We start from the raw sequence: 22500 nt of genomic DNA, 5'->3' as shown, positions 1-22500 counted from the left end.
GAAATGAAGAAGAAGAAGTATTTTAATAAAAAATTACCAGATCCCCCCATTCCTAAGCTTTCTTGCCTATTTATAAAGACTTGATTAAGCTTCTTACCATTGGATTTGCTCATCATTCCTCTCTGCAAGATGCCTCCTAAAACCTTTTAAATATCCAATAGAAAATGAAAGCCAAAATGGAAAAAGTAAAATAGCCGCCCAGCTTACAGACTGACGTGCGCATGCTGTGTAAAACGCCACATGCCGCGCACGCCCGAGCCGCGTAAAACGCCGCATGCCGGGCACGTGCTAGCCGCGTAAAACTCCGCGGGCCGCGCATCCTAGTCTGATCCGATTCTTTACTTGTTTCTTCTTCTTTGCTTGAAATGATATATTTATATAATGACCTTCTAAAAAGCTAGAATTATCATCTAGAGAATTACATCAATAAAACTATTCTATAAAGTAATTTCTCTAATTGTTATATAGTTAAATCTAAATTTTACTTAATAAAACCGAAATTGAAATGGAAAAATACAAAAAATAAGGTATTATCAGGAAGGAAAGAGATAAGGAAAGAAAATGAGTGTTTTCTGTCTAAATTTTTCCACTTTAGGATGTATTGTGTTTTTAACAAAATTGGTCAATGGTTTCCCTCTAAATCTCTTCCTTCAAAATCCCTTTTCTCTCTTTTTATTATTGAAATAAGAAATCTTCCATGTTTTCAAAACTCTCTGTTTCTTTTTCCTCCATTTTTTCTCTATCTAAATACATTATTTGATGTATTAAATTAAATGATGATGATGATTGTTCTAAAGATGTTCCCTGATAGAATAGTATATTCTAAATATTGTGTAAATCTTATATTTTGTCAAATATCTTGTAATTATATTGTTTTCTAAACTCTAGGTTATGATTTGTATTTATTCTCATTCATCTAATGAAATGGCAAGGGAATTAATTCCAATATGGTATCCTTTGCTAGGTTTTGATCTTTTCAAAACCCTTCTCTCTTCTGCCTCCTTCTCCTTGCAGCAAGTCACCACCAACCACGATGGTTGCCGCCTTCTCCCCTTCTTCTTTTCTATTTTTTCTCCATGGCTTCCTCTACAAATTTTGAAAAATTAGAATATTTTGTTTCTAGGCCTTCCACCACCCATTGTGGTGGTCATCGTCAGCCTCACCGCGGTGGCCGGACTAATCGCCACCATTACCCCCCAGCAGGCAGTAAAGACGTGGATTACCCTCTTATCAGTCGCATCATGGGCCTAGCCCATCTAGCCAGCTGCCCCTCCACCTTGGTCTTTCCCTCCTTGGGCTTATTGCAATGCCTCTTCATGGGCCCAGCCTCCTTGTTCCTACCTAACTCAGTCATGGGTCACTCCTACACGGACACCCAACTTAGTTACTATCCATGGAATTCTCGGGCCATGCCCTACACAAGGCTATTGCACCGGTTCTTCATCTTTTATGGTATTTTTCTACTGATATTGATCAAGCTATGCATACTCTTTCTTTATCTAATCCGGATACGTAATATTATATGGACACCAGTGCGACATCTCATATGAGTAAATCTCAAGGTACATTAATGCATTATTTTCCTTTAAAGCATCATTTTAGTAATGCAATCATTGTTGGTAATGATCATATGATTCCGGTTCACGGTTACAGACATGTTTCTCTCCTTTCCCCTAACCAATCTTTAACTCTCAAAAATGTCCTCCATACCCCTATACTAATTAAAAACCTTATTTTCTGTTCTCAAATTTAGTCAAGATAATAGGGTTTCAGTTGAGTTTGATCCCTTCAATTTTTCTGTGAAAACAATGGACATATGAAAAATAATTATGAGGTCTAATAGCACTGGTGATCTCTATCCGTTCAATTTGACACAAAGAGATACCTCTTCATCTTCTCATTCATCCGCTTTTTCAGCTTTATCTTCTAGCATTTGATAGGAAACTTTTTCACCAATTTTGTATCAATCAAGGTATTGCTCTTCGTTTCTCTTGTCCCCAAAGTTTTTCCCAAAATGACATGTCCGAAAGAAAAATTCGTTTCATCAATAATATTATTCGTACTTTGCTATGTCATTCTTCTCTTCCCCCGTATTTTTGGCCTCACACCTTAAATACCGCAACTTATCTTTTTAATATTCTCCTATCAAAATTGCTTGGTCACCTTACTCCAACTCATGTTCTTTATCACAAATCTCCTTCCTATGGGCATCTCCGGATTTTTAGGAGTTTATGCTTTCCTCTTATCTCTTCCACCAAAATACACAAATTACAACCTCGCTCCTCTCCATGTGTCTTCTTGGGCTATCACTCTTCACACTGCGGTTACAAACTATGACCTCTCCTCTCATAAAATCATCATATCTCGTTATGTTCTTTTTGATGAATCCCATTTTCCTTATTCTCAAGCTTCTAATTGTTCTCCATGCGAATACAATTTTTTAGATGAACCTCTCCCTTTATACATAGTTCATCATCCTCCTACCAACCCATTTTCCAACCCCTCTGGCCTCTCTTAACCGGCCTATGTGCTCCCCCATCTCCCCAGCTGAATCCAGACCCCCCTTCCCCCATTGGGCGAGACTCATCCAGCCCACTCCCCCTCCATCCTATCCATCCTTCTCCTCCCACTAGGCCTGAAACCCACGACCCATAACCTTTTGTTCCAATCATTAGGCCTGCTCCCAGTAGCCCAATCGATATTTCCTACCCCCAACCATCGTCACCTCCTTCCTCACCACATTATCCTTCTCACACCGGCAAGATAAAGGTATTTTTAAACCCAATACCAAATACACTTCTTATGCTTTATCTGTCTCTTTTTCTCCTATCCCTAAAAATTTCATACATGCCCTCCGTGACCCGAACTGGAAACTGGCTATGAAGGAAGAATTTGATGCTTTAATTGAAAATCATACTTGGGATCTTGTACCCTGGCCTCCTAATGGCAATGTTGTTCGCGATTTGTGGATTTTTCGGTTGAGGACTAAATTTGATGGGTCTTTTGAGCATTATAAGGCGCGTCTTGTTTATGATGGGAAAACTCAGAATGAAGGCATTGATTGTGATGAGACTTTTAGTCCTATGGTTAAACTTGCTACCATTCGTGTTGTTTTGAGTATTGCTCTTTCAAAATCATGACCTATTTATCAACTTGATGTTAAAAATGCTTTTCTTTATGGTCACTTGAATGAAACTGTGTACATGCATCTAGCTTTTCGTGATCCCGTTCATCCTGATTATGTTTGTCTCCACCAGAAATCTCTTTATGTTCTTAACCAAGCCCCTTGGGCCTGGTTTCACAGATTTGTAGATTTTGTGACTTCTATTAACTTTTGTAGTAGTATTTCTGATAACTCTCTTTTTGTGTATTGTCATGGGTCCGACATTGCTTATCTTCTTTTGTATGTGGACGATATTGTTCTTACTGCTTCATTTAATTCTCTTCGTTATTCCTTTATGTACAAGTTGAGTTCTGAATTTGCTATGAAGGATTTAGGTCCTCTTAGTTATTTCATGGGTATTGCTGTTTCTCTTACTTATGCGGGTCTTTTTGTTTCTTAGCAAAAATATGTTGCTGAAATCCTTGACAAAGCCCGTATGTCTCAATGCAAACCTACTCCTACTCCTGTTACTATGTCTAGTAAACTTTGTGCTAATGCTAGTTCTCCTTATAGTGATCCTACTTTGTATCGTTGCTTGCCTCGAGCCTTGGAAAATCTTACCTTCACTCCTCTCGATATTTCTTATGCTGTTTAGCAAGTATGTCTTTTTATGGATGATCCTCAAGTTGCACATATGGCTATACTTCATCGCATTCTTCAGTATATCCAGGGTACTCAACTGTATAAGTCCCCCATTTCTTCTCTTTTATCTTACACGGATGCTAATTGAGGTGGATGTCCTGACACCTGCTGTTCAACTTCTGGCTGCTGTATTTTTCAGGGTGATAGTTTGGTCTTTTGGCCTGCTAAGCGACAACCCACAGTTTCTAAGTCTAGTGCTGAGGCTGAATACCGTGGTGTTGCTAATGTTGTTTCTGAGACTTATTGGCTTCGTAACTTAATTCTTGAACATCATTGTCCTATTATTACCGCTACTCTTGTTTATTGTGACAATGTTAGTGCTGTGTATCTGTCTGGTAACCCTGTTCATCATCAACACCCTAAACATATTGAGATGAAAATTCATTTTCTTCGTGAAAAAGTTAAATGTTGTGATATTCGGGTTCTTCATGTTCCCTCTTGGTATCAGATTGCGGATATTTTCACCAAGGGTCTTCCTCAAGTTCTTTCTGATGACTTTCGATTCAGTCTCAACGTTCGCAAACCTCCCGATTCGAATACGGGGGTGTGATAGAATAGTATATTCTAAATATTGTGTAAATCTTTATATTTTGTCAAATATCTTGTAATTATATTATTTTCTAAACTCTAAGTTTATATATTTGTATTTATTCTTATTCATCTAATGAAATGGCAAGGAAATTAATTCCAATATTCGCATGATTGTGTTTGATTACAATTTATTATCGTTGCTTCGTTCACACAATTGTTCACACTTTCACATGAACTAAGTCTATTTGTTCACTTTCTTTCCATCATAGATTGTCACTTTTCATTTTTTTTAAATCTTCTTTTTATGTAACTGGATTTATATTACTCCTCTCGTTTCAGTGACATTGTCCCGTTCGATGTTTTTGATGCTATTAACAATTCACTTTTAAATTGTATTCTAGTTCAAATCTATAAGATATAACATAATGAGTGAAAACTTGTTTTATTCGTCTCAACACAAGGTTTTAAATATTAAATATTTATAATTTTTAGTCATGTATACTTCAATAAATACCTTGACAACGTATTCAAACCACATGGGATAAAGTTATTAAAACAAATATATATATATATATATATATATATATATATATATATATATATATATATATATATATATATATATGTATATATATATATATATGTATATATATATATATATATATATATGTATATATATATATATATATATATATATATATATATATATATATATATATATATATATATGTATATATATATATATGTATATATATATATATGTATATATATATATATGTATATATATATATATATGTATATATATATATATATGTATATATATATATATGTATATATATATATATATGTATATATATATATATATGTATATATATATATATATGTATATATATATATATATGTATATATATATATATATATGTATATATATATATATATATATATATATATATATATATATATATATATATATATATATATATATATATATATATATATATATATATATATAAAAGATAGGTATGAGATCTACGTTGGTTGTGTGAGGTGAAAATGATATTGACCTTGCCAGTTTTGGATCTTATACCCGTCGCAAAGCACATACGGAACATTCCACCATTGAAATCCATAGCCGTTGAATTAAGGATGTAAACTGTATGAGATAAGAAGGTATTAGAAAATTTGAAATCTGTAGGCTAAAAAAAATTAATTAAATAAATTAAAAATCAAATTATTTTCAAAAGTAAGCGTGAAAATTCCAAATCTATGGTTTGGATAGTAACTGCGAACAACTATTTTGTGTGTTTTGACCTAACTGCGAACAGCCCAAAACTCAGGTTTGAGATTTTGACGCTTATTTTTGAAATAAGTTTAAATCTTAGTTTATTTAATTAATTTTTTTTAGACTACATATTTCAAAATTTCAAGGTATTACATCACATGACTACACCAAGTTATGACCCATTACTAGGACTTTCCGACCTCAAATACTCTCATTCCTTTGTTGTGGTTTTTATGATACCAGTTGTCAAATAAATAATTAGCATCTTATTATGGTTATTGACAAACAAAGTTTAACTTCAAATGATTATTAGTGATATTAAAAGAACATAGCCGATGATTCTTCACGATACTTAGTTTTATAATATCAACTTAATTCTTAGAGTATATTTTCTTTCTTAAATAATTAAAGATATTTAGAGTAAATATTGATAGTTGAAAAACATTCAAAACAAATACAGTAGATCTCTTGAGAGGCTATCTCTTTGAAAGATGTCTTTCAAAGTCCAATCCTATTTACAAAAACACCTACTACATGCACTCATTTCAAAAAACACCTACTATAATTTTCAGTGGGTATTTTGAAATAGTTTCATAGGCATTTAAACAAGTTTTAGTATGCATTTTTGCAGACTGAACTAGGCATTTAAAATTAGTTATAGCAAGTATTTTTGTATACTTAATTAGACATATAAACACCAACAACACAACATAAATTTCTACACGAAATAACCTAAACACCTAAAGCACACAATATAAACTCCTACAGCACATAACATAAACTTCTACACGAAATAATCTAAACACCTAAAGCACATAATATAAACTCCTACAACACATAACATAAATACCTACAACAAATCACCTAAACATCTACATCACACAACAAAAATGGCTACAACACATAATAAAAACACCTACTACAAGTAATCTAAAAACCTATAGTACATAACCTAAACCCTTACAGCAAATAACCTAAACACATACTTGACAATTGCAGCATGTTAAAAACACCTACTTGACATATAGTGAAACATTATTTGACGTATTCTAAATACCTACTTGAGAAATACGAAACGCTTAATAACTAAGCGTATAATTACACATATTTTTCTTTTTGTACTTAAAAATAATAAATGGGCCGGCCCAATTAAGACCGTCTCTTTAAAATATAATCTCTCACAACATTTGTAAAACAAATATAGTATCTTGAAGAAAAAGTTATAATTTTCAAAAAGTATAATTATCAATTCAGTGTCAAAATTTTCAGAACATACATAATTCACATATGCAACAATTGACGCAAGGTCCTAAATTCCCAACCAACAACCAAACAACAAAAACTGGGAAATTAGTTGGAGAATAATAAGTAGTGGGTGGGGACTGGGGTTGGCATTTGGATATGGCCGTAGAAACGTCACTTTCTCTTTTTGCTGGTAGATTGCAAGACCACACTAAATCAATGAATTCTTTGTACAAAAAATGATCTCTTTTCTTTGCATAAAAGTCTAAAACATGCTTCTATCAATTAAGCACAGTGACTCCCCTTTGTTTAGAAACAATTGATATCAACAATTAATGATACTAAAATAGTTCTTTTTAACATGTAACATTTACTACTATATCTTGATAACAATATCATGTTTTGATACACAATATTTACTACTCATCTCTATACATTTAATCAGATCATTCTATAGTTAATTTTATAGTGGTTGACTTTTAAAGTATTGCATTACAACGTTCCAATTACATTCATTCACCACATCCTTCCTATCAAATCCCAAACAATATGTGCTATCAAAGGATTTTGCATAAGATCATTAAAGGAATTGGTATCATTTTTGTGCTAAAAAGAAAATTATAATCCTTAAAGAGATGGTGTAAAAATTAATAAGGTATAAGATAGGTAAAATATTGAACCAAAACAGACATTTATATTACTTTATTATGAGTATAAAAATTGCATAATAAGATTTTTATTTTCTCATTTGAGAATCATTTAATATAAATACTAGAAAAATAAGACTATATTTTGTATTTTTCTACATTAACTAGTTTATTTACGCTAATTAGAACTTTGACCTATTAAAAATTCTAATCCTTATCAATCATCACTTTGAAAAAAATAGTACACATATTCGTATTTTAAAAGCCCACAAATCAATTTCCCTTAGGACTCCTAAAATGTCCGTGACAAGTTTAGTTAGAGGCTTACAGTCACCTCCTTTCAAAAACAAAGGATTACGGTCACCACGGAAGTAAAAAAAATTTGTCCTCAAAACTCACGACATTCTTTTTTCCAAAAAAATATACAACTGTAAAAAATTTAGTAAAGAAAATTTTCAATACTTTTCTGTTTTATGTGTTGTTAAATGACTCTAAAATAATGTTGTGCAACCGTAATAGGGGATTCAAAATCGGATACCTAAAAATGCGATTCAATTCTGACCCGGATTAAATCGGGTATTTGAATTCCGGATACCCGGTCTTATTAGAACGTATTTTTTTGTCTTTTTTCGTTCAATCTTGCGTTTTTTTATATCTATTTTTATTTACAATATTTTATATAAAATTCAAATACTTACACTCTAAAAATATTTAGTTTAATCAGTCATGAAAGATAAATTAAGAGAATCAAATAATGACATTATAGCTCATTAGTTTAACTAAGAACAATCATAAAAAAATAAGAATATGCGGGAGAAAAATTATATTAAGATTCAACACAAGGTTAGCTTAATAGCTGTGATCATCATTTTGTTTGATGAATAGAGTATTTGCATGTGGTGCAGAAGATCTGGGATTCGATCCCTACTGGGCGCAGGTATCAGTTGGGGGTTTTCTTGACTGTGCGCATCCCTCTTTACTCCCTCCTTGGGGGAACGGGTATGATTTGTCCGCATCTTTCAGAAAAGAAAAACCCCCCACCCCAACCCTGCCTTGTAGAAGATATTGGGAGTGTCTTTTACCTTTTATTATTTTGTTTACGAAAAAAGTAAAAAAATAAAACCGGATACCGGAATCTGATTTCCAAAAATAGGTGACCTGGATCCGGTATCCGGTTTTAAAACTGGGTACCTGATCCGGATTATTCAGTTTGCGTAAATTAGACAAATTATGCTATTTTAGAAACCAAATACCGAATAATCCGGATCAGATAATTTGGATCGGATTTTATGCACAGCCCTAAGTAGTACCAAGTCAGGATAGATGTTAAATCTATGATTAGTAGTGTGCGTTTGACAAAGCTTCGTGGGAGACTTTGGGTTTATTAGTTGATTAAACAATTAAAAAAATATTTATTAAGTTAGTTAAACAAATAAAAAAAATATATATAAATAAATGATTTTTAAGTTGATCGAAAAGAATAATGAATCTAAAAGGCTACACTGAATAATTTTTGATGAAGTTTCGACATTTTGACTCGATTTTCGCTAATAAACATTAATAATTAATTTTTTATTTCTCAAATATTTCAATTTATAATTGACTTATACAATTAACGTAACTGCTAACATAAAACTAACTCTAATAGATAGTCCTACAAATTAACTGAATCAATTAATTATCAACAACCAATACAACCAATTATTAAGATAAAAGCTCAAAAAAATTCACCCATACTCTAATTAAATGTCTTATTTGCTTTGACGCTAATTTTAAGAAAAAAGAATGAGGTATTAAATGGGATCACATAGGAGGAATACGTAAGGAAAATGAGTTAGTATCATCTCCATTACATTTAATGTTGGAGGGACAATTATTCAATCTAATGACTAGAATTGTTTGATGGAGTTTTAATAGGAGGGATTTTAATATTTTATTTTATATTCTAAAATACGTGTCAAAATTCTAGCATGGATAATAGAGAAAAGTAATAGAGAGGATCCTAAATCAAAGAGAATGTGATAATTAAATAAAAGTCTTATATTAATTTGGTCCACACTATTTTAGTATGTACAAACTTTAAAGAGGTATTAAAATGGTAAATATTTTTTCTTATTAAATACAATTATTGAGAAATACTTGCTATTATTAGGTTGATGAGCACTAAAATAATGTGGATCAAAATAAAAAAATTTTTAATTTGAGAAAAATAGTACAAAGTCTATTGAATTAAAAATAAATGAAATAGGAGTAGTAAGAATCGGAAGTAAAGTAAACCTTTTCCAATAATTTATTAGCTTTATTTATCTTGTTATTGCGTTACACTAAATATAACTTATATTAATTTTGGTTAAATGCTCTTTTTTTAATCCATAAATTAATTTACAATTACAATTTTCATCATATTTACACATTTTCACAACTTTTCATATTGAAATGGTTGTTTTTACCATTTTTGCTAACTATTCTTGTTATTTTCACTCATTTTTAAATAAAGTTATTTATTCCGAACAAAATAATTACCATGCTAAAACAAAAAAAGAGCTCAAAATTGTAAAGTATTAAGTATTAACAATGGAAAACCATGATATAAACAAATAAAGTAACGTCTTTTTTTTCAACTCCAATTTATTCTTCAAAAAACACAAATTACAATATCACGATGATAAGCATGGCCCACATCAGAAACGCTCCTATTATTAATAACATTAATATTATTGTTATTATTTTTATTAAAAATAGAAGTGTTAATTAATCTAGAAGGAGCAGCAAAACGCATAGAGAAAGAACGTGAGAATAAATCAGGTTCTTCTTCCCATAAGAGGCCTTGATCAAAGTTTTTAGCATAAGTTTTAGGATCATAACCAGGAAGGTGCACCTGAGTAGCTGCAACCGTGTTACACTCGAATATTCCCATCTTTCTTTTCTCTCTCATTATCTTCTTCCATAGTGATTTCCATCTTGATGATGATCTTGAACTTGATGATGATGATTTTAATGGACGGTTGTGATTGATCGGACGAGGACGGCCTAAGTGTATGATTTCTGTGCTGGATGTAGAACAGCAGATGTTTGTTATCTCCATTAATATATGGGTGTGTGTTATATTGTGAAATGAATAATAAGGGGAGATTATTTAGAGAATAAAGGAATGGTAATGGAGGTGAAGTCAAGAAGAAAGAGAATATAGGAAGTGACTGAGAAAAGAAGATTAGATTTATATAGAAAGTAAAGAGGAATCTGAATGAGGATATTGGATATATAAAATTAAATGTATATATCTGGTTTTGCATTATTGGCAACAGCTTATTTGTTTCACAGTTTTAACTTGAGTAGTAAAGACGTTTTTTAATAGAGTAACATGAAAACTCGGTATTATTCCACTTAGTGCATATACTTATTCCGTCTCATTATATTTGCTGCATTTGATTTTTTACATAATTTAATATGTTATTTTGATCCTTTATATATTGAACTATATGCATTTAAAAATTAAAAAAACTTAATATTATAAAGATAAGCTATTAGACAATTCAAACAAGATCTCACTGAACTATATCTTTTCTTACACATTAACCGCAAGCCCGCAATATATAAAATAAGCTTGAATGATGAATAGTGTCAAAAACTATTATACAGCGACTATATCAGAACAGTGGAAGTATTATTTTTTCTAGTAATAAAAGTTTTGTATAAATTTGGTCAATACTATTTTAGTGTGCATCAAACTAATATTCCCTCCGTTCCTTATTAAAGTTCCCATTGGGAATATTTAAGGGAATTAAGAATGATATAATCTTTTAGATTGTTGATATATTATTTTATTGAATAATAAATTTGATGGATAAATTATGTAGGGGCGATAAATATTTTAAAAGTATTTAAAGAAAGTTAGTAGAAAACATATAGAGACCACAACTAATAAAAGAATATTTTGTAAAGTTAGTGGAAATATGTGAAGTCCATAAGAAATACAAAAATATTAAAATAAATTTAGTGGAAGATATATGAGGACCATAAACATTATATTAAAACTGAGAACGAATGAGGTTAATTTTGTCCCAAATTTATTACGCAAATGAAATATCTTAAAATAGTGATGTGTGTGTTTTGTATACTATTTTCTACCATGCCCCCATTGCATTTTCATAGCATTTCTCACGTATTTTGCTCAATTTTCTATTGGTTTTTATGCTTGGTTGGAGTGTTTGTTTCCTATCTATTTTGTAGGTACAAAGCTCTAATTATGCTTGGAATCGACTCTTGGAGCGAGATTTGCAAGTTGGAAGGTCATAAGCTACTTAAAGGGTCATTTTTATGCTGACCAGGTCTCATACCCGGGTGGGTTTCCACATACCCGACAGGGTTTGCACTTGGCACTTAGAAGAATTTGAAGATGCCATTTGGAAGAAAAAGTTGCTACTCGCACCCGGGTGGGTTTCCACATACCCGGCCGGGTGAGCATTACGGTGATTTGAACAACGTCTCTAAACCCGGGTGGGTTTCTAGACACCCGACCGGGTTTCCATTGAAGATCAAGATGTTCGGCTGCGTACTCGGGCGGGTTTTCTCTTACCCGACCGGGTTTACTCTTGAACTTAGAAAATTTTTGGTCTTGAAGATTTAGTTGTGCTGCGCACCCGGCCGGGTTTCCATGTTAGCTACATTTTATCTTTATTTTTACCCCTATAAGTGGCTTGTTTAGTGTGAGTAAACTACATATTATTGCATTGGTTTATTGGATTTTACGCTTGTTTTGTTGCTTTAGTATTTTATTTCATTTCAGGATCTAATCATATACACCGAGCACAAACTAGCCCCTCTAGTTGCATACAATTGCTCACCTGAACACCGAGGATTCAAAGAAGTGAAACATCATGAGCCAAGTCACAAGAACAAGCCAAAATAGAACCGCTCGACAAGTCGAGCAAGATGGCTCGGGTCAAGCGAAGTGCATTCACATTTCCAGAAGCTTCTGATCATCAGCAGGATTTAATTCAGGAGCATAGTACATCTGCTCGACTGGTCGAGCACAATGGCTCGGGTCGAGCGGAGTTGATTTTTACATTCTGTCCCGTTCTTGAAGTCTCTGATGTTGAACCTGAAGGTGGCTCGACTGCTCGAGCGGGATTCGCTCGAGTCGAGCGAAATGGGCGGCAGCAACATGTGCGATCTTTTTAAAGCATCATTTGAGGTCCAATTATATTTGTTACTTCTAATTGCTACTGCCAAGACTGCCAGCCACCCTACCCTATCCACTAGGGGTGGCACCCCCCTTCCTATAACCTAGGGGTGGTGGAGCAATCATGAAACCACCACCCTCCACTTGCTTTTGAAGCCTATAAATAGAGAAGAGGAAGAAGGAGCTTGCATCTCAGATTTCAACCTTTCATCTTAAGTAATTTATGTATTCTTCATAGTCTTGCTTTCATTTCAGTTAAGAATTAGTTTTAGCATAATCTCTATTTCAATTCAATCTAGTATTTTCATTTTCCAAATACAATCTTTACTTATCCTTTATTATAATGTCTTGCAATTTGGGATTCTTCAACCATTGATGTACTATTATTGAAGCTTTTGGAAGGTATTACTTTGAATCATCAATTCATCTTGTTCACCCTTGGATTGAGCTCAAAAGAGTAACTTCTATCCTTGCTTATATTGTTTTCAATTCATGTCACTTAATCCCGTTGATTATTTGCTTTAGTTTCATATATTCATGCTTGCAGTTCTTCAACTTATATTGCTTTCATCTCTTTAGAGTACTCTAGCTTAATTTATTCATCTATGATTCTTGACTTGCTACATTCTACAATTTCAATATGAGTATGTGTGAGTAGTTTGTTTTAGCTTAGGCTAGGCATTATCACCATGAATGAAGTTTGAATTGATTTCTCTACCTTTGGTTTGGTTATGTTATTTATGGTTTAAGACGGATTTTGCTATCATGTTGTAGTGTCGTTGAATTGAGGGCGAGAGTCGATTTTTAACGATAATCTATGCTTAAAAGTTAAGGCGTCTCCATGAGAATAGGTAGATGCTTTGATTGGAAATGTTGAATGTGTGCTTCATGTCTTAAGTTGTGTATTAGCTCCATGAGAATAGGTAGTTGAGCATGGTTGGGAAGCTTTTGTTGCTCGAGAGAGAACATTAGTACTTATGATACGTTCTTCCCCATAACAAAATATCCATGACCTTAGGTTAATGTTTAGTAAACACTGCTTCGGTGAGAAAGCCTAGCCTATGCCTCTTAGTTTATTGATCATTTTTTCTTTGCTTTTAGTTCATTGTATCCTTATTTACTTTTATGATTTGTTTTCATTAAGTTTCTTTTCTTTAATCGCTTGTCTTCATTTTATCTCCAAACATCATATTATACGTTTTCAAACACACTAATCGATTGAGAAACTATCAACTTAACCCCCACTCCTTGTGGATTGGACCCGTACTTGCCGACGTACTACGCTACGCCGTGCACTTGCGGTATTACTATTGAAGGACATAAAGTCCCGATCATTCCACATACCCGCCCAGGTCCTGTAGTTATTTTTGATAGTAACTTCCCATATCTTCCGATCACTTTTTAGAAGGATATAAATAGCTTTTTAGGGGGAATTTTGGGACGGTTTTTTTTTTCTCTGTTCGGAGGGTTTGGTGTTGATGGGATTTCTCATACTACTTGCCTTGGGGGATTGCTAATCAACACTTCGACATTGTAATTTTAATTATATTGAGAGTATTAGTTTCAATTCTAATTTCTTGTTCTTGTTTATTATTGTTATCTTTGAATGCTTGTTTCTCCATTAAATTTGAATTTGATTTTCTCCATGAATTTCATTGTTGAACCTCTTGTTAGTTTTAGTATGCTTAGTAAGTAGTTTTATTTCTAGGGTTTGGTGAAACTATGCAACAGGTCATGATTGTTGTTTGATTTTAGGATTTAAACTTGGTTTGTCTAGGTGATTTAATTGATGGGTTTGAGATTGATTGCATTTTGGCCAATTTGCAAGTTTTATTCGCTCAATTCTATAAGCGAGAGTTGCGAGGTTGAGTGAACGATTTCCTTCTTTGAACAATTAAGCTTTAATCGCGATAACTTGTTTTATTATTTAATTGTCAAATTTTTTTGCGAGAGCAACACCTTCCTTCGCCTATATTCATTCCTATCCCAATTGTTGTTCATGAATCATGATCGATGCATAGTGAATCCTTTTAGCTCTAGGTTTTTAATTATTGAATTTTATTCATTTCTTGTTTTTGCGTTCTACTTAGATAAACAAAAATCCAACTTTTGATCGTTAGTAATAGTGAACTTGGTTCAATTTGTGACTTTATTTGTCCTTCCACAGTGGTTTGACCCTACTTTCACAACTATACTAGTTAGGTGAAATCGGAATTATTTTTGGTAGTAAAACGACCTATCAAAATTTGGCGCCGTTGCCGGGGAAGGGCAACAATTTTACTTTTTGAATTTAGCGTTTACTTTTGCTAACCCACTCGAGGAACAACTGTTCTTCGAGCGTATTTACGTTTGTTTTAGTGTTTTTGTGCATGACCAGGAGTACCAATAAGCTACCTTTGCTTTTTGATCCTGAGGTTGAAGCAACTGCTCGTAGAACACACGCAAGTGCAAAGAAAAGGAGGGCGGAGGCTCGTAAACAAGCTCAACAGGCCTCTCAATCTCTTGACATGGCGGCTCAGGCTCTTAGGCAGTCTACACTGCCTAAGGCTAGCAATGTTACCGCGGGGATTAGGATGCCGGCTACTAATGCTGGAAACTTCGACATCAAATCCCATGTTATGAATATGATCATGGGAAATCAATTCTATGGTCTTGACAATGAAGAACCCGTTGATCATCTGCAGAAATTCATTCAAGCATGTTCTCTACAAAAGATTACCGGGATGACTGACGACGAGCTCTACTTGTACCTCTTTCGTTTCTTTGGCAGGCAAGGCTCAACGTTGGTATAACTCTCTTCCCAACACCATTACTACTTGGGCGCAATTGTCTGATACTTTCCTAGTGAAGTATTATCCCGGTTATATGACTCATAACTACAGAGTTAAGCTCTATAGTTTCTCACAAGATGCGGGGGAGACTTTTCATGATGCGTGGGAGAGATTCAATGATTACCAATATATGTGCCCTCATCATGGTATTGAGAAGGAATTTCTTACACAATCTTTTTATAATGGTCTTGATAATGAGACTAAGAGGATGGTAGATGGTGCGGCTGGCGGCTCTTTCATGAACAAACAAACTTCTGAGGCTATTTCACTCTTGGATACTCTTGCTGAAAATCAATGGAATAGCTCATCTAGGCGCGCAGCTCAAGCACCAAGGAAGGGGAAGCATGAAGTTGAAACTTATTCCCTTCTATCATCATAAATCTCAGCTTTGAATGCAAAAATTGATGGGATGCGCATGAGTGCTAATACATCTATGCCCGTCAATGCTATGGCTACCTCTAGCCAAGGTGGAGTTGCTTGTGATTATTGCGGTGTGCATGGTCATTCTCTAATGGAGTGTTCTATTAATCCCAATTGAGCTATGGGAGTGGCAGAGCAAGTCAATGCTTTTCAAGCTCGTCCTCCATTCAACAACAATAGCTACTATCCTGGAATTCGGAATCATCCTAACTTGTCATATCGCAGCAATAATGTGTTAAATCCTCAACAGCAACACTTTCCACCACAAGCACCACAACAACAATATGGACAACATCAGCAATATCAACCCAAGTAAGGACCACCCGGTTTCCAAAGGCCTCCTCAAGGCCATCAACAGCAGCAATTTCAGAACCAACAACCCCAATCCGAATTGGGGGAGTTGAAAACCATGATGGCTCAAATGGCCAAACAGCTTGAGCAACTCGGTACACACAATAAAATGCTTGAAACTCAAGTCGCTCAATTAGCTGCATCTAGCTTCTCTAGACAAGCAGGATCATTGCCCGGCCAACCTACTCAACCACATGGCAAGGAGACCGCCAATGCAATCACTACAAGGAGCGGGTTGAGTTATGATGAGCCACCCATGCCTCACAATGGAGAGTCAAATTCGAAAGATGTGGCCATTTCTGAAGTGATTATTGATGAAGCATCTTTTGTGGCAGTGCACGAGAAGGAGAAAGCGAAAGAAGAGGCATTGCAACTGCCTCCCATCACAATTCCTTTTCCCAACCGCCAAGTGAAGAACAAACTTGACAAGCAGTTCGGTAAGTTCTTGGAGGTGGTTAAGAATTTGCAGGTAACAGTTCCTTTTACTGAATTAATCACACAAGTGCCTGCTTATGCTAAATTCATGAAGGACATATTGACTAGGAAAAGAGCTTTTAGTGAGGTGGAAACAGTTGCTTTTACTGAACAATGTAGTGCTTTGCTACAAAATAAATCCTCTCAAAAACTGAAAGATCATGGTAGTTTCTCCATCCCTTTTCACATTGGAACACTGTTTATTGATAAAACTTTATGTGATTTAGGAGCTAGTGTCAGTGTGATGCCTTTTTCTGTCTGTTCTAAAGTGAAAATGGGTGATCTAAAAGTTACTAATATTACTCTACAAATGGCTGACCATTTTGTTAAATATCCTTTGGGTATTTTAGAGGACGTCCCTGTTAGGGTAGGTAAGTTTTATATCCCTGTTGATTTTGTTGTTCTTGATATGGAGGAAGATCAACAAATTCCTTTAATTTTAGGAAGATCTTTCCTTCATACGGCAGGAGCAGTAATTGATTTGAAAAATGGTAGACTTACACTTTCTGTGGGGGGTGACAATGTAACTTTCAACCTGAGCAATGCTTTGAAAGGTCCCATGCTTGAGGAAAAATGCTATGTTATTGATGTAGTTGATGAGATTTTTCATGATAACTTGCCACTAACTCTTATGAAAGATCCTTTGGAGGCCGTTATTTGTCTTGAATCTTCTACAGGTGATGCTAGCATTTGGAAGACTGAAATTGATGCTATTGAACAAGCTCTTTGTAATGAAGAGCTTAGTCACAGCAAGAGCAAGAGCGTGCAGAGGTTAGTTTGGCCTATATGCAAAGTTGAGGTAAAGAAGCCCGAACTAAAACCTCTCCCTTCCCATCTTAAGTATGTTTTTCTTGATGAGCAAGAGCTCCATCCTGTTATCGTCAGCACTACACTCAATGATGCCCAACTTTCCCAACTTTTGGATGTTCTGAAAACTCATAAGAAGGCCATTGGGTATAGTGTTGATGATTTGAAGGGTATTAGTCCCGACTTTTGCATGCATAGGATTCATTTGGAAGAAGATCACAAGCCTTGTATTCAACCACAAAGGCGCTTAAATCCTAACATGCAAGAAGTCGTGAAAAGTGAGGTATTGAAACTACTTGATGCAGGCATTATTTTTCCTATTGCTGCATCTAAGTGGGTAATTCCTGTGCAAATGGTTCCAAAAAAAGGTGGGATGACAGTTGTTAAGAATGATAAAAATGAATTAATTCCCACTAGAACTGTCACTGGTTGGCGCATGTGCATTGATTACAAGAGACTGAATTTAGCTACTCATAAGGATCATTTCCCTCTCTCCTTCATTGATCAGATGCTTGAAAGCTTAGCTTGTCATAAATATTTTTGTTATTTGGATGGTTATTCTAGATTCTTTCAAATTCCCATTCATCCTGATGACCAAGAGAAGACAACATTCACTTGTCCTTATGGTACTTTTGCATATCGTAGAATGCCATTTGGGTTATGTAATGCACCAGCTACATTTCAGCGTTGCATGATGAACATTTTTTCTCATTTCCTAGAGTGTATCATGGAAGTCTTTATGGATGACTTTAGTGTGTATGGAAGTTCTTTTGAATCTTGGCTAATCTCACTAAAGTTTTGAAAAAATGTGAAGAATGTAATTTGGTTTTAAATTGGGAAAAGTGTCACTTTATGGTGACTGAGGGTGTGGTTCTTGGTCACATTATTTCTGATAAGGGCATACAGGTAGATCGAGCCAAGGTACAGGTGATTGAGCAATTACCACCACCAGTTAATGTGAAAGGGGTAAGGAGTTTTCTTGGTCATGCGAGGTTTTACCGCCGCTTTATTCAAGATTTTTCTAAAATCGCTAAACCACTAACCCAACTTCTTCTTAAAGATGCGCCTTTTGACTTTACTAGAGGAGTGTGTTCAGTCTTTTAACAGGATAAAGCAAGCTCTCATAACCGCACCCATCATTCGCCCTCCCGATTGGGAACTCTCATTCGAGATTATGTGCGATGCAAGTGATTTTGCGGTTGGAGCTGTGCTCGGTCAAAGAAAGGACAAGGTTTTGCATGCCATTTATTATTTTAGCAAGACTTTGGATGAGGCTCAGGTCAACTACGCCACCACAGAGAAGGAACTTTTAGCTGTTATTTATGCCTTAGAAAAATTTAGATCATATCTTCTTGATTCCAAGGTTATTGTGTATACTGACCATGCAGCTTTAAAGTACCTTCTTGCTAAGAAGGAAGCCAAACCAAGGCTTATTAGGTGGATTCTCTTACTTTAGGATTTCGATATTGAGATTCGTGATAAGAAAAGAGCAGAGAATGTAGTTGCAGACCACTTGTCTAGAATCAGGTATGATGATGGTAAGATCTCCTCCTCTATTGATGATTCATTTCCTGATGATCAGTTGTTTGCGGTCACATCACAGGGTCCGTGGTTTGCGGATTATGCTAACTATGTGGTAGGCGGCATTTTGCCTCTTGATTTGTCCTACCAACAAAAGAAAAGGTTCTTGCATGATGTTAGATATTATTTTTGGGATGATCCTTTTCTTTTCCGTGAGTGTGCAGATGTACTTTATCGCAGGTGCATTCCTGAGTGGGAGGTCCATGGGATCCTCCAGCGCTGCCACAGCTCAACCTATGGGGGACATCATGGGCCAGATAAAACCGTTCGCAAGCTGAATGAGTCTGGTTTCTTTTGGCCCACGATGTTCAAGGATGTTCAGTCCTTTGTTATGTCATGTTATTCTTGCCAGAGGACCGGCAACATTTCGAGGCGACATGAGATGCCCCAAACTGGTATTCTTGAGGTTAAAATTTTTAACGTTTGGGGTGTCGATTATATAGGACTTTTCCCATCTTCTAATGGGAATTGCTACATTTTGGTCGTTGTCGACTATGTCTCTAAGTGGGTTGAAGCAATCGCATCTGCCACCAATAATTCTAAAGTGGTCATCCGGCTACTAAGCAAAGTCAGATTTTCGAGATTTGGGGTTCTTAGAGCTCTCATTAGTGATGGTGGTTCGCACTTTCATGAATGTAAGTTGGATTCTCTTCTCAAGAAGTATGGAGTTTATCATCGTACTGGACTTGCATATCATCCCCAAACAAGTGGTCAAGCTGAGATTTCCAACCGCGAGATCAAATCTATACTGGAAAAGGTGGTTGCAAAGTCCAGGAAAGATTGGAGTATGAAGCTTGATGACACGCTTTGGGCCTACAAAACAGCTTTCAAAACACCTATTGGCACTTCCCCATACTGGCTTGTGTACAGAAAATCCTGTCATCTTTCCGTCGAGTTAGAGTACAAAGCTTATTGGGCAATTCGCGAGCTTAACATGGATAACAAGCTGGCGGTGGAGAAGAGGCTTCTTCAACTTAATGATTTGGATGAGTTTCGATTGTCCGCCTATGATAGTGCTCGGATTTATAAGGAGAAAACTAAGAAAGGTGTTATTGTTCAATTCTCGACTCAAGCTCTTCCCCGGAAAGCTAAAGTCTAGATGGTCTGGTCCTTTCTTGGTTACTAATGTGAATAAGTTCGGTTCTGTGGAATTGAAAAATGAGAAAGGTGATGTTTTCAAGGTCAATGGACAACGTGTAAAGCTTTACCATGAAGGAAATGTTGTTGGAATGATGGAAGTTATCCACATTCATCCTTCTTCCTCCTCTTAAGTTGGTCGAACAAGAGGGTCGTGCGGGACCTTAAAAAACCAGCACTGTCGGGATGTAACTCGATTGGCGAAAAAAAAAAATTTGGACCCACCTGGGTCTTCCCTGCCCCGTTCGGGTCCGTTGCTCTCCCTGGGTTAGTGGGTCTTGCCCCCCTCTTAAACTCTGTGGACAGTGCTTGGTTTGGCTTGGGGGGAGTCTTGATTGTTGCTTTGGCTTACTCTCTTGTATATATTTTGCTTTGGCTTACTCTCTTGTATTATTCCACTGCTTTTAGTGTAGTTGTTTTGGTTGGAGTTGGTTGTTTATCTCCTTTTGCAGGTTCTTTTGCAAGTCGCGCTTTGGATAACGTGATGATTTTTTGTACTTCAGGTTGTATTAGGAAGTTAATTGGTGATTTCTTCCCAACTCTTTTCATAATTTAGCTTTGAGTGTTTTTATTGCTTTCTTAGGATTGTTGCATGGTTTGTACAACTCATTAGGAGTGGGAGTTTACATGTGACCAAAAATATTGTATTGCTTTCTTAGTTGTAATGTATTTCTTTCTCCCTTGATGCCCCTTTTGGACTTTTTGACAAAGTATGTTTCCCTGTGCCCTATGGTTGAAATTTTTAACACTTGTGATTGCTGAGACTGGTCATTGTGGACTTTTGGGTTCTTTTTCAGATTCCTTGGTATTATTGAAACTTGTGTTTTTGAGCATTATTATCTATTGTTTGGAACAAGGAAGAGTTAACCTTGTAAGGATTTGGGCTTTGATTTCTATCTTACTATTTCCTTCTTGAGTGATTAGTTCCTGGTGTATCACTGATCTCCATCTTAGCTTGGTACTGGTCTCGTTAGCTATGTAATTGCATGATGAGCATGATAGAAGGCCCTCATTTGCTAGAAGCCGGGCAACATTTTTTTTTTTGAAGACACAACTTGCCATTTGATTCTTTATTTTGAGCCCCACCTTTTCTTTCATGACTAACCGCATTACAAATTTTTTGACCCTATTTGATGAACCCAAGTCTAGCTTGGGGGAGCATTTGGTTGGTTAGTAGGCAATGTATATTCTGTCATTCGGCTCACATTTACTTGCATGGGGTACTTGAGTTGGGTTGATTGTTTCCTCATTGTTGGAGTGTGCTTCTTTAGTTTGCCATATATCATCATCTTTTCATTGTTCATATTCATGCAGTTCAAAAAAAAAAGAATATATATATATATATATATATATATATATATATATATATATATATATATATATATATATATATATATATATATATATATATATATATATATATATATATATATATATATATATATATATATATATATATATATATATATATATATGTGTGTGTGTGTGTGTGTGTGTGTGTGTATGTATACATATATATATATGTATATATGCATGTATGTATGCATATATATATATATATATATATATATATATATATATATATATATATATATATATATATATATATATATATATATATATATATATATTTATATATATATATGTATATATATGTATATATATATATATATATATATATATATATATATATATATATATATATATATATATATGTATATATATATGTATATATATATATATATATATATATATATATATATATATATATATATATATATATATATATATATATATATGTATACATATCATATATATATATGTATACATATACATATACATATACATATATATATATATATATATATATATATATATATATATATATATATATATATATATATATATATATATATATATATATATATATATATATATATATATATATATATATATATACATATACACATATATATATATACATATATATATATATACATATATATATATATATATATATATATATATATATATATATATATATATATATATATATATATATATATATATATATATATATATATATATATATATATATATATATATATATATATATATATATATATATATATATATATATATATATATATATATATACATATATATATATATATATATATATACATATATATATATATATATATATATAT

General features: G+C 34.0%; 1 protein-coding gene and 1 non-coding gene across 2 annotated transcripts; both read right to left on the bottom strand.

Moving 5' to 3' along the window:
• Positions 1 to 10097: 10097 nt before the first annotated feature.
• LOC130824567 (uncharacterized) lies at positions 10098 to 10834 on the bottom strand. The gene has a single exon (XM_057689624.1). The coding sequence runs from the start codon at positions 10590 to 10592 to the stop codon at positions 10143 to 10145; it is 450 nt and encodes a 149-aa protein (XP_057545607.1). The 5' UTR covers positions 10593 to 10834; the 3' UTR covers positions 10098 to 10142.
• Positions 10835 to 15563: 4729 nt separating this feature from the next.
• On the bottom strand, positions 15564 to 15670 carry LOC130824690 (small nucleolar RNA R71). The gene has a single exon (XR_009046782.1). It is a non-coding gene; the product is annotated as a small nucleolar RNA R71 (small nucleolar RNA).
• Between the last annotated feature and the right edge of the window lie 6830 nt (positions 15671 to 22500).

The sequence above is a fragment of the Amaranthus tricolor genome, chromosome 9 (assembly GCF_026212465.1).
Source record: "Amaranthus tricolor cultivar Red isolate AtriRed21 chromosome 9, ASM2621246v1, whole genome shotgun sequence".
Lineage (NCBI taxonomy): Eukaryota > Viridiplantae > Streptophyta > Magnoliopsida > Caryophyllales > Amaranthaceae > Amaranthus > Amaranthus tricolor.
Note: the sequence above shows the minus strand (reverse complement) of the source record. Positions and strands in the feature narration are given on the sequence as shown.